General features: G+C 40.7%; 1 protein-coding gene across 1 annotated transcript; it reads left to right on the forward strand.

Annotated features, from left to right (window-relative positions):
• Window positions 1-324: 324 nt before the first annotated feature.
• On the forward strand, window positions 325-5,316 carry pi15a (peptidase inhibitor 15a). The gene is made up of 6 exons (XM_063483764.1): window positions 325-439; window positions 602-928; window positions 1,793-1,911; window positions 2,842-2,974; window positions 3,058-3,173; window positions 3,919-5,316. The coding sequence occupies exons 2-6, from the start codon at window positions 653-655 to the stop codon at window positions 4,052-4,054; spliced, it is 780 nt and encodes a 259-aa protein (XP_063339834.1). The 5' UTR covers window positions 325-439; window positions 602-652; the 3' UTR covers window positions 4,055-5,316.
• The last annotated feature ends 8,305 nt before the right edge of the window (window positions 5,317-13,621 follow it).

The raw sequence follows: 13,621 nt of genomic DNA on the forward strand, positions 1-13,621 counted from the left end.
TCCAGTCCATTTACTCAGTAAGATAACCTCCTCCCCCTCCAATAAATCTGTAGATGAATCACATTAAAGCACGTGCATGATAAAGACCTGTGCCACAGCTTGTTTTTCCTTGTCGTTTTACTTTATTAACGCTTTTAGGAAATTAGGCAAATTCTACAGGGAAAGGATTAGGAGGAAACAAACACAACGCCTCTCGGTGATGTTCTGTTTCAGGTGTCAAGGAGGGGCTGTGCGTCTACCTCCGAGGCAGGCTCACTTCCTGCATTCCCCATTACCATATATAAGCCCGAAAAAAGGGACTTCTCCTGAAACACTCACAAAGTTTGCAAAGCGCAAAACTACCCACTTGCAGCCCTCCCTCTCTCCGATCCCTCACAGAGGCTTTAGAGGTGATACCGCCTTGGCAACGCAGGGACAAGGTACCGCCGCGTAAGGAAAAGTAAGAGGAATGCGACCGGTGTTGCTGTACTGTATTGTTACAAAGAGGGAGGTTTTAAACTTGATGTAAGCGTACCTGGATTGTAGTGCATCGCATTTTTAAACGACAATCCTTTAAGTCTCTCTCTTTCTCTCTCTCTCTCTTTCTTTTTTAATTTTTCAGAGTCATCCAGGACGTGGGATATTCTCTTCTGCGGTTTGCTAAAGAGCAAACATGAAACCTCAGCTATTTACCTTAGACTTAGTACTCTTGTGCATATCTTGCGGAGCAAGTGCACTGGCAGTGACTATTCCTGTTGTGTCCACGTCCCCGCCAGCCGCCAATATCACCAACCTTGGCGCAGCGCTCGACTTTGGAACAGACACTGTGACTTTTTCAAAAACCAGAAGGAAGCGGTACATTAGTCAGAACGACATGCTCGCAATTCTTGATTACCACAACAAAGTGAGAGGCAAAGTGTTTCCTCCGGCATCCAATATGGAATACATGGTAGGTGACAGATTTTGATTTAAAATATATATATATACATATATTTATTGCACGATTTTACTGCAGCCATATGTTACATGAACAGGATATTTCACCTCGTAAGTCCAACATGCACCAATCAAATATAAGAGCTATGAAAGTAATGCTAGCTCATTTTAATAGTCGCACTACTTTATTTAGGAAGCGTTTTTAGGGTCTACTTGACATCATCAGCTGTTCAGCAGATCATGCTGCAGCAGACCACCAAGGTAGTCACATCCAAAAGAAGAGGGGTCATGTATGATACCAGAAGCCTGCTGTAATGGAAACATCCAGTTGACCTGTTAGATGTTAAAGAGTTTCAAGTCCAAAAACAGACTTGATGCTTGCATTTTGTTCATTTGGACATATGCTATTTTGGCTGATAAACATAAGCGCTTAGACTGATGTGTTTTGATTTAAAACTGCCATTTCCAGCTCTTACGTTGTGTCATCAGTAAAATATTATTAGTGTTGTCCTTTTCCTCTATAAAATCATTGGACTACTTTTTGTTAAAGGGCTGCAGTCATGATCCATTCCTAATGGCACCCTTGTGTACAAGTGTACAACAAGCTGTTCAGCCTTCATTCATTATAATAAAAAATGTATTCCTCGAAAGGGTCACTCAGTAAGGGTGACTAGGAAACAAAGTTTCTCTTCTTATGCAACTAATTCGATGGATGATTTTTGTGTTTTGCCATAGTAACGCCTGCAACATTGCTAAGAGCTCAGTGTGCCAACTCTTATCTCATATCGCGCTGCTAAATGAAGATCTTGTGCTGATATTTTCCCCTTGGTTATGTAATGGGTTTTCTTGCTTCCACCTAATCTCTGTGTGTTTTTAGGTGTGGGACGACACACTGGCAAAGACGGCCGAGGACTGGGCTCATGCCTGCCTGTGGGAGCATGGGCCGCCTCACCTCCTCAGGTTCCTGGGTCAAAACCTCTCAGTCAGGACAGGACGGTGAGTGACCTTTGACTCCCCCCCCCCTTCCCTGACATCTGCTGACCCTCTCTCAGCAGTCATGGTCGTTGCCTTGTTGCCCCCTTCTTCTTTCCCCTTAAGGTTTTTCCACTGTGACCTGGTGACTGGCTAAGGAATGCTCTTGTGACCCTTCAAATAAACACAAAAACCTTGCTTTCAGCTATGACCCATGAGGACAAAAGCCTGTCCCTTTTACTGGGTCTTGATTTTCCATTTGGAAACAGAGGGCACCTTCATGTGTTCCTACTTTTAGATTTTATTGAGGAGCCACATGGAGTACAGGCTATTTGAACATGTCCTTCTGAACTCATTAATACATCTCTAAAAAAATACAAGAAAACTGATGTTTCTTGTGGAGCCACAAAAATTGGTGAAAACCCTTTTTTTTTTTTTTTTTTTTTTTACTTTTTTGCCAGTATCTTAGTGTATAGGATACAAACGTATCTAAAACTCAATGTGAAGAAGAAGATTTTTAAAATCATTATACTGACACTTATATATATCACAATATATCAAGGTGCTTTACTCATGATTCCTAGAGCTGTTTATGTGGCACTGAACCATTGAAAACCATGGAAACCATTGAAAGTCAGTTATTATAGTCATACCGAGGTGAGTGACTAAACTGGAAAACTAAAGGGTTTAAGATATGAGATGTCAGCCGATGGAGGAAACTAAAATATCTTCACACATACCTGGACACAACTAGATCAGGGCTATAGTAAACAGTTCTTTAATCTTCTTCCAATTTGCCAAACAAACTAACAGATTTTCATAATTTTCCCATCATTTCCCCTGCTGCTAGTAATTGCAAATGCTGTGATCTCCCATTTGCTTGAAAGAATTATAATGGCACAAGTTACAACTGATAATATGAGTCTTGCTGAACTTTAAGCGTTCTGTTCACAGATATCGATCCATTCTTCAGCTGGTGAAGCCGTGGTATGATGAGGTGAAAGATTATGCCTTCCCCTACCCCCGTGACTGCAACCCTCGGTGCCCACTCAGATGCTACGGACCCATGTGTACCCATTACACACAGGTAGTAGCTGCACACTTACTCAGGCTACAGTAGAAATGCTGCTGGGGGGACTTCAAGTAACAGCTAATCTTTTTAATTTGCAGATGGTCTGGGCAACATCCAACAAAGTCGGCTGTGCCGTGCACACGTGCCACAACATGAATGTGTGGGGTGCAGTGTGGAAGAGGGCGACATATTTAGTTTGCAACTACTCTCCTAAGTAAGTGTACTTGCTAACCTGACAGTTAACTGTGTGGTTTATGTTACACAATCTCACGTAGTGTAGCTTTCACGCTGAAAGGAAACCTTTTATTTCTAATGAACTTGTTAACCTGATGACGACACGCTGACGACAGGCTTAATCCTGACACAGTTTGCTCTGTTCTATGCTTAGCTGCGAAATGCCACCCATGTTGGTAGGAGCACCAAAGCACCAGAGGGCCACGAACCAAAAGGAAAAGTCTCTAAATATTTCAGAGAATCAAAGAACACCCAGACTTGTGACTGACTTGTGACCCGAGGTTCTTTAATCTCACTAGTTTGAGACATACGTGTGAGAAGAACTGGCTCATGACCCATTTTTAGCTTGCTAACTGGGAATGTGGTCTCCGTGCTCTTGTGCTTCACACGGTCCTGCAGAGGTCACTGTTGTCACGGTCTACAACGAGAAGTTCTGTGCATGATGCCAGCTGGCTCTGGAATATGCAATAGACACTGAAATCTGAATCTTGTGTTTTTTACACATGTAAAAAAGCAATTTCACACCCATTTTCATTTAGGGATCGTACTCAATGTTTCAGTCATATACCCAAAGATCTTCTACACCAGGTAGTCTTTCTGCTAATGAAGACCACAGAATGACTGAAAAAATGGCTGAAAATCTATCGGTTAGGCAACTGCTACTTCCTTTCTAGCTCTGTGGTTATTTTTGTGGTTCATTCACACTAGATGTTACTGTCTTCCAGGGGTAACTGGATCGGAGAGGCTCCCTACAAAGTAGGCGTACCCTGCTCCGCATGCCCTCCCAGCTACGGGGGCTCGTGCAGCAACAACATGTGCTTCCCCGCTCTCAAGACAAACTACCTGCACTGGTTCAAATAAACAAAGGTTTCCTCTCAACATAAGCTGACAACCTACAGTACCACAGAGACATTATTTTAATCCAGTAAGGATTTGCACAATAGTCGTGGACCACACTAATTTGTATATATGGGCTTATTTAAAGACAGAAACATGCATTTAAAGGCAGCGTAAAATTTTAGCTTTGATCACTTGTAAATAATCTGTAAATTAATTTGTTTTATACCAAAACTGCAAAGACTATTTTAACTGATGCAATATATTTAAATGTAAAATGGGTCCTTTTAACAGTGCAGACTGTACAGTGCGTGGTGCTAGAAACACATTTGGTTTTTACTATACCAGTTTACAGCTGACAGTGTGGTAATAAAGGACATTACTACCATCACAACTCCTCATAGCTGCTCACTTTGGTGCTATTGGCATCACACCATCATGCTGTGTGCTCTGCCTTCACAGGAATGCTCTGATATAAGGATCAAAGCTTTTGACCTCAGAGGGGAAACCCCCCACACTGACAGTGTCAGCAGCTTATAAGCTCAAGTGTGCTGCAGTTCCAGCTTTGTGTCCAGCAGCAAGTTTGTTGACAAAAGTGCAGAATATACATCAGTTAGAGGGGGAAGTGGCCGTGTGAAGGCAACTTGTCAAGTTACACAACACCTCAGTGGTCGGACGTTTGTTTAAAGTGCAAAACAATGCATTTTCAGTGCTTGTGTACCATTACAGAGACTTCATCCGTTTGGGCATTTCACAGGTTTCATACAGTGTTCATGTCATTTTGTATTCTAAGAAGCACATAAAATCTTTTGACCCACATATCTGTTATGTAGTCATATTTGTTATGGAGATTATTGGTATCCTACTGTATATTACCACTATATACAGTCTATTGATGTTGTTTATATATTTCATTATAATCACTGATGTAGCCAAGCTTTAGGCACTTGAGTGCACCTTAATTGTTTGTAAATTTCCAAAATACTCAAAAATTGTTATTATTTTGTATATGTAGATAATCATTATACTTTGACTATCTTCAAATATACTGTAAGTTATTCATTTTTATATTAAATATATATATATTTAAGTGATATTAATTTTTTTTTTGTAAAAGGATTGGAGTGCAATGAAATCATTTTTAATCAATCAGAAAAAAAAGAGTTAAAAAACAAAAGAAATTAACATTTTCAGCACTGATTGTGAACCTTTTCTCCGTTTGTGTTTTGTACTTGTAATAAAATGTTCTATTTTGATTGTTTGTTCTGTTGCATGTTTTGGACAGCTCATGTCATCCCTCTGGCTAAAAGTAGTATCATTATCCAGCGTCTGCTCTGTGTTGTCTTAAATTGATTATCTTTCTGACTCTTTGATTCTCAATTAAAGAGTGCCCTTGAAAAGCCCCACATCCTGCGTATCAACAGCAAAAACCAGGAGAAAAGAAAACATCTTCAGGCTACAACCGAATCCTAATAAGAGAAGGTTGACTTTGGCCCCGACGGTCTGTGTCTACATAAATGAACAGATAACTGATAGGGTTTCAGGGGACTGTCATGTTTGGGTTTCTCCACTGAAACCATTGACCTTACTGAGGGGGAGAAGCAAGGAGCAGCAAGAATGCTGGCTGTAGAAAGAGGCGTATCATCGGAGACATAGCCAAATTGTAAGAATGAGATGGTCTAAAGAGTGGATGCAGAAAAATTAGTAAGAGGTAGAAACACAGGGATAGAAGTCAGGATGTAAAGACGCTGGTGTGCGCAGCAGCATTGCACTATTAAACACTTTCACGATAACCTTTGCTTAGCGTGACAATTTCAAACCACTTCCTGCACATTTTTGCAGCCAGAAAGAGCAGCCCATTCCCTGGAACTAAACAGCAGAGAGTTTTCGAGGAACACATTAGTATGCATGGGAAAAAATCTTCCCGTATGTGCAAATGCCAGGTCCCGCGCCAAACAGATGATAGGTGAGTGTTTAAAAAGTCACATCATCAGGATGCGGAGCGCGATGCAACAACCAGTTAGTCTGCTGTGGATGTTATCCATCAATGATTAAAGCAGAGCAGAGGTTAAGGACATGGGTTTGGGCTGGGATGAAAGCAGCTTGTGATGGCTCGAGGGCATGAGCAAGAAAACACCTGCAAATGAAGTGTAAATTGGAAAGGGAACAAATATGTCCATAACATTCATGAGTTTGGACTTAATTCAGCTTTTTTCCCCTTCTTCTTACTAATGAATGAGTGGAAACACTTTGAAAACTTCTACTTGACAGTTGATTTACACTTGAAACCTGATGCCGTTTGTTGGAGTTTGTCATTTATGTCATTTTTTTTTCCTGTAGTGACGCTTTTTAAGCTTTTTTCAGATTTCTATTTTGACATTGTTGTGCAGACCCAGTACTCTGAAGGACACTGTTATCAGCTTGCTAGTTCCACAAAACAGACTGGCTAGTCTTAACGTGACCCCTCAACTCCTTTTAGCAGTGACACATCAAATGACATTTTAGCTGCTTCTGTGGGCAGCTGTTGCTCAAGAGGTTGAGTAGGTCATCTACTAATGGGAAGGTCAGTAGTTCAGTCCCAACTTATCTAGTCAGTACCTTGATGTATCCTTGGGAAAGATACTCAAGTTGGAATTGTCCCCACTGCTTTTGTGTGAGTATGTTATTGTAAGTATAGAAAAAACCATGAACGAGGCTTGTAGTAGAAAGCATTTTGAGTACTCAAACTGAAAGGTGCTTTATAAATACTGGCCCATTTGTTACTCTTCAAATGCCAGTTTAAGATCAGAAATTTGGTGCATGCACTTGGCTGAGGAGCCAAACATGCAAAGCTACCATCTGTGGGATATTAAATGAAAGCCTCTAAGTCAGAATGATGTCTAGATGCATTGATACTGTATCACTGTGGATCTTCAGTTTGTCTCAGATAGCTGGCTCGCCGATAAAGGACAGCTGTTCGTGACGGGGCTGGAGGACGGCTGAATGATGGTCACCTCTTCCCAATCGAGAATCTGGTGCTAAATAACTTATAAACAATCTGATTCTGGGCCAGGGTGTTGTGGTAACATCTATTTAACGGTAGCCCTCACTCTAGTAGGGATGGCTGTACCTTAGGTGGTTGAGCAGGTTACCTACTATCCTAAAGGTTCAGTTCACTGGCTTTTCCAGTCTACAAGTTGCTCTCTGATGATGATGATGATCAGAGAGTATAGAAAGGTATAACTGAGGCATGTTTAGTGCTTTTTAGTGCTTTACCAGGAAAGCCTGGAGGTTTCTGGTAGCCAAACTTTGTCAGTGCACCTGGCCAGTCTAACTGCTGACTCTTTAAATACTTTTTCTTTGGATGGCTTCAGCCTGGTTATTTTAGGTTTTATTTTATACAACACCATACACCTTACAGTCAAACAGCCAAAAAACTGCTGACACTTTAACTAACATGATTGGGGGGATTTTTTGCGCTTATTTTTGGTTAATAAATTGGTACATTTTGGTTAAAACTATGTTTCTCCCATGATTTTTTAGGGCTCATGATCATAACAACCCACACATGGTCTTTCAGTTGACTTCATTCAGGAAAACAAGCTTCAACTGTTTTTATATTTAAATTCAGATTTTTAAGAGTTTATATTTAAATGTATTTTTAACCAGCAAGAATTTTTTTTTTTAGTATGATGCTGCTAATCCCTCACCCAGCACGTGGTAGTTAAGCAAGAAGAATAAAATCTTATAAGGACCCACTCAAAGACCAAAAAGAACGAGTTAAACACAACCAGAAAGCTGGAGAGGTAAAACAGATGTTCAGTCCCCAGATGCTGCAGCAATAAATCCACTTCAACTGGCTTACAGTGTCGGCCTGTGCCAGCATCTACCGAGGTGATGATGATGCATCTGCGATCTCGTCTGAAGGTGCACCACTTTTCCTAATAACACATGTGAATTACCGACCTGTCAGATAAACTGTAACTGCTGAAACATTTAAGTCTCCCTCAAGTGTGAAGGTGGTGAAATGTTTATTTACAAAGAGGATGGAGACTTCATAAGGACCTTGGCAGGTTGATAGATTATGAACCAGGAGCGGGTGAGTGCGAGGAGTCAGTTTCCAAATGTGCAAAGAGCCATCCAAATCTAATAATGGCGAGAAGTATGAGAAAGACTTTGTCACAGTTTGAGTATAATAACGAAGAAGAGGGATAAATCTTTTGTGTGGATGGTTAGAGGGGTTTTTTAAATATATATTTGGTGCACAGCTGTAGAAAAAGTCTCCTCCACTTTATCGTCTCTGTACTCTACAACCTCTGTGCCCTCCCTGACTGCACAGAATGGTTGAAAACTTGGCTTCGCTTTGCCTCAGAGGGGATATTGGGAGAGACTTCGTTTTTATTCAGTGTATTTTTCCTTGTTCTTCAGTCCCCCCCTGAAGCACAACAACTATGTTTACTTTGTTTCCCTTGCAGCTCAACCATCGGAAATGCACCCTGTGCCCTGTCCAAGCCTCGCTCTGTCTGCAAACCTCCCAAAAATCCTTTACTGGCATAGCAGCAGAGCAGCTTGAGGACATCAAAATGGAGCTGCTATTAGGAAAGAAAAAGCTAAAATAAGGGCTCAGTGAATTTAAAAAACCAGCAGTGTAAATTCTGTTACGCTCAAGATCATAAATCACCTTGTAATGCAAGCATAAACAGGTTGGGTGAAACTGGCTTTTAGTGAGCTTAGAGAGAGGAAGAGTGTCTGCATAGATTTTTTACTTCCTTGTGCTCATGGGGCGAGGGGAAAATAAATAAGTCAGCAGAGTTTTATTGCCAAATAAAGATCTGTCACCCTCAGGAGCTTAGATGTTAGGCTGCTGTAGGCTGAGATAGACACATCATTATCTTTAAGAACCACACTCACTACAAAGCTAATGCAGCTAATCCAGAAAGTCCTATAGACAAGTGTTTTGGATGATAAGGAAAATTTTGCATATAAATTATCAGAAATTAAAACTGACAGATTACCTTGATGCTTGACTTTGTCCTTCAACTCAATGAAAGGCCCGTCATGACATCGGCTCATCGGGATTCGATTGGTCAGAAGACGGTGAAAATGCTCAAACATTTCGATTTTATTGTTCATGTTGGCTTAAACAGGAACAATAAAATAATAAAATAGAAACAGCCTCTCAAGTCAGCGTCTAATTTTGACCTTTATAAAACACGCGGACAAGAGTCAAACTCATGCTCTGTTTGCTCACGTTCATTCTCAGTTCCTCTTTACAAGGTGAAATGAAAAAGTAATGGAACTTGATTTAAATTTGGTTCCCTTCAAGGTCATTTTCTTATGCAGCTCTGCACCACATCCAAGACTTTTCCTGGTGAAAGTTCTCTTTTGCCCACTTGCACTTGTGCATTTGTAGTTTTTAGGAAGAAGGGAGTCTGGCCAGGATGGCGGATGGTGAGCAAAAAAACTCCTTCAGTGCAGACATGGACCATAACTCAGGTACACATGTCAGGATGTTACCCTGGGGGATGAATTCTTTGCAAATGTGAAAACCGTGGTGTACACAAGCAAATCTTCCAAAGAGCAATCCAGACATAGCAAGGATGTGTGGTGGTGCATTGCTTCACAAGGTGTTGCCCTTGAAGGAGAGATTGGCTTAAATTAATAAGATGCATGCTTTTCATCAGCTGGATTCCAAAACTTTTTGTGAGTGACAGAGTGAGTAAGTGAGTGAGTGAGTGAGTACTTTTCCAGTGACCCATCTGCCATCTCCCTTCTTCAGGCTGCTGCAACCAAAGTGTGCATCAGTCATTATTTGTACTCTGCTTCACCATCTACAGAATGGTTGAGTCTATCATCTTGCAAATATGTAAAATATATCTAATCCGGGTAAAATACTTCAGTTTTACAAACTCGTGGAATTTTTGTTTATTCAGCTGCTTCAAAGGTCAAATTTGAACATCCTCATCAATCAAATAATCACCCACAAGTACACATTCACACCTCCGACAGGTCAGGGATGAGCCTGTTGACATACGTGTTTCCCAGAGACTGACGTCAGCTACTCAAAGTATGTTTTTGGCTCTCCTCAGATGCTGTCATGTCCATGCTGAAACCCCATTGTGTCCATAAATGTCTTGGGGAGTTAAATGCAGGGTGACTTCTTCTTTTCTGCTGGATGCCCTTACTTCAAACAAGGAGTAAAAAATAAAGCATTTCAGGTACACAAATCATTTGCGGTGTCTCAGGCGTCTATTTTGGTCTATAATGCTGTTTATTCAGGACAAAGTTGTCATAATATGTGTGGGAAACATTTCATTTCACAGAAGGTTTTCATGGCTGGGTTTAAACATGCTCACCACGCTAGAAGTACCCAAGCGAACGCTGATGTTTCTCGCAATCAGCCTCAATGAAATAAGACACCATTTCAGTTTGAGCTGGCTTGTGTTACGGTCACTTTTCTTGTCTGGTGACTTTTCCTTGGCAAAGTAAGTTTCTAACATGGTCTAGTAAAATATAAATAAAGCATATCTGGCATACTTCTGCATAGATATTCAATTTTACAACAAAGCACATAAGCAGGGTCTTGTCATAAAACTGTATAGTCTATATTCACCATATGCAACATTAAAAGTAATTATATGCTTTCAAAATGACATCTCAGACCTGCAGTGGCCATAACATTGAACCTACAACATGTCTAATGCTGAAACAAACTTCACTTGACCCGTCTCGTTTAGTCTAGGAACACAAACTGAGGCAAAGGTTGCCCGCGTTTGGTGTTTGCCTTCCATATCCTATTGTAGTCTTTGTTTTGGATGGGGCCAAGTTAGCCTCCTCGCAGGGCCTAGCAGGGACTTCAGACAAGCGACATCCTGCAGCTGCAAAACACGGGCCAAAATCAATGTCCTCCCAGAAGCACAGTGCTGGGAAAGTGCTGCCTAATCAGATGGGCTTCCTCCTTCACTCTCAACTCTCTTTTACACCCTAAGTCAAACAAGCTCAGCGTGGCTTTGATGCTGATATCGACTCATGGTACACTGACCCTCTTGCTCCCACATTATGCGTCGCATTTTCTATTCAGGGTTAAATAAAACCCCAAACCCTCTAAATTCATAAAAATAACCCTGTCAACTGTTCTTTTTTTTGTATTACTGAGTTGGTCACTGAGAAAGGGTTTCGACATCCAATGCGGCAAACCAACTTTCTCTTCAAATGCAAGAAACTGCATGATTATGGGATTCTCTCCCGAGGAGAATATAAGGTGACATTAGACCGCAGTGTATTTGGCATCACTGTGTTGAGTTTCTTTTGGTTTCAGTCAGTTTGTGGGCAAAAGCAGTAATCTGCAAACATTCAGTTCAAGGGAGCCAAATTTCTGCTAGGATTACTCAGTTGGTAACATCATGAAATCTGACATGAATCAAGGGTGTATTTAGATACCCACAATTCCCCAGCGTCTATTGTCTCTACATCATCACTTTAGGTTTTTTTGTTTGCTCAGGATTTTACCCTAATAGCCTGAGCGATGGATAAGTGCCTCAGTTTACCCAGAGCTCCTTTTGTGGTGTTACAGCGGGGGAGCTGAAGCATTTTAGCCTGTCATCAGGAACTGAGGTTGACTGAGAGATCCACATTGTATATAAAAAGATACTGACACCTGGTGGTTATGGGAAGATTTGATATTTGTCATGCATTTCCCTACAAGCAAGTCAAAATGTTTATAGATACATTTCCTTGAATTGTTAGTATCACATACTACATATTATAGAAAGAGCCAGCATTGTTCAGGAGGCAGCACACACTTGTGATTCAAAAGCCTGCTCGGTGTCACCTCTGTATATTTTTAAACGGCAGTTACAGGATTTTTACAGATTGCAATTTAAAGCTTGAATAATACTGTGTGTAGTGATGTGTGACATAGAGTTTCTCAATTTTGGCTTTTTAAACTGCTCTATATTATTGCTCACTGCATTTCAAAGCAGCATTCATTTTTCTGCATGCATGCAACATATGGAACAAGGCATGGTGGGTTTTTTTTTTAAGTTGTCACACACAAGTGTTTTAAGAAAACACTCACAAAACAAATTAAATGTTTAGTACTCTGCAAAAGACTTTGTGTCTTTATATTTTGCTTCCAAGGAGCCAGGCTTTCTTATAATGTTTTAATGTGCAGTAGCTCTCCAGGCTTTCTAAAGCCTTGCCAAGTTTTTCTTTGCACATTGGCTGCTTTTTCCCACATTTTTGGTCCATGCCTTGTACCTGCCGATTTTCAGATGAGTCCTCTTTCTTCGTTAAGCCACTTATCACTGATCTCTCAAACATTCAAGCATAAAAAGGAACCTAACTCAAGGGATGAATCAGCGTTGTGTCTACACATAACAGTATTTTTGCACCAACAAGTGAATTCCCAAATTAGCTGAAAGCCTGGCATGTATTGGGATTGTGTGCAGTTTGTCCCAAAAGAAGAAGTGGCAGTAGCATCTGAAAGTCATGTCAAAAAAGAAACAAAAACAAATCAAATAAAGACCCGATACAGCACCTGAGCCCTTCAGTTGATCCATTCACTATTCCCTGAGAATGGAATAAAAGGCAGCCAACATCGAGAGAAGAGCTTTGGATGTCCTACAGGAAACCTGGATAAGTATTCCTGAAGACTACTTAAAGAAATTACAAGAAAGCTGCCCAAGAGAGTTAAGGCTGTGTTGAAGAATAAAGGTGTTCATACCAAATTTAGACTTCCAAGAACTGTACAGACGCTGCTTTTGCCTAATTTACTGTATTTCCATGAATGTTTGCACGTTTTAATAAATCACTGGACCTATTTCCTGTTTTCCGAGCAAAACATGAATAACTGGCTCAAGATTTTTGCTTAGTATGGTATTACAGGAGAGAGTACTGGGTGTACTGTAAACCAATAAGACATTACAGACACAAGCAAAGATGATGCAAGGCTTCAGACTTTCAGGGCTCTTAAAAACCATTAAAAAGCAGCGAAAGACTCAGAGCTGAAATTACACATAATGAGTACTTTTGACATGCTGTTGACAGTATTTCTGCTCTTTGACTTAAGTGACACTGTTTTATATTACTTTTACTTTTGTGCAGTAAATTGGACATGTCCTGGGCTGTGAAGTTTGGCAGCGTGGTTTAACACAGTTTCCTGTAAATGAAAATGGAAAGTGAAACAGAGGAAGGGATGGAAGAGGAAAAAAATACAACAGAAATTAAAAATGGTCGTCTTTGTGAAAGTTACAGGAAAAATAAAATTACATATCACAGAAAAGAAGTTTGAATCCAACACCAACAGAAGACTAGTGGATTTAAAACAGATCGTTCAACATTTGTGTATTAACGGCCTCGTATTTCAGTTGGACACATTCTACCAAAATCCCTGATTACAACCCTGCAATAAGACCTGGCAGGAAAACAGAGAACAGTTTGTGCACCGCTCACAGATGCATTGGCATCTCTTGACCACAAGAGGGTAGACACAGACAAACTAATCCCAAGCTGGCCTGCAGGCGATATCTTAGGCAGCCTTCTGCTGAACGCTGCTGATAATGTCACAAAAGCAATGATGTAGAACAGCAGCCAAATGACCTTGATGCTCTT

This window comes from Pelmatolapia mariae, linkage group LG9 (genome assembly GCF_036321145.2).
Source record: "Pelmatolapia mariae isolate MD_Pm_ZW linkage group LG9, Pm_UMD_F_2, whole genome shotgun sequence".
Lineage (NCBI taxonomy): Eukaryota > Metazoa > Chordata > Actinopteri > Cichliformes > Cichlidae > Pelmatolapia > Pelmatolapia mariae.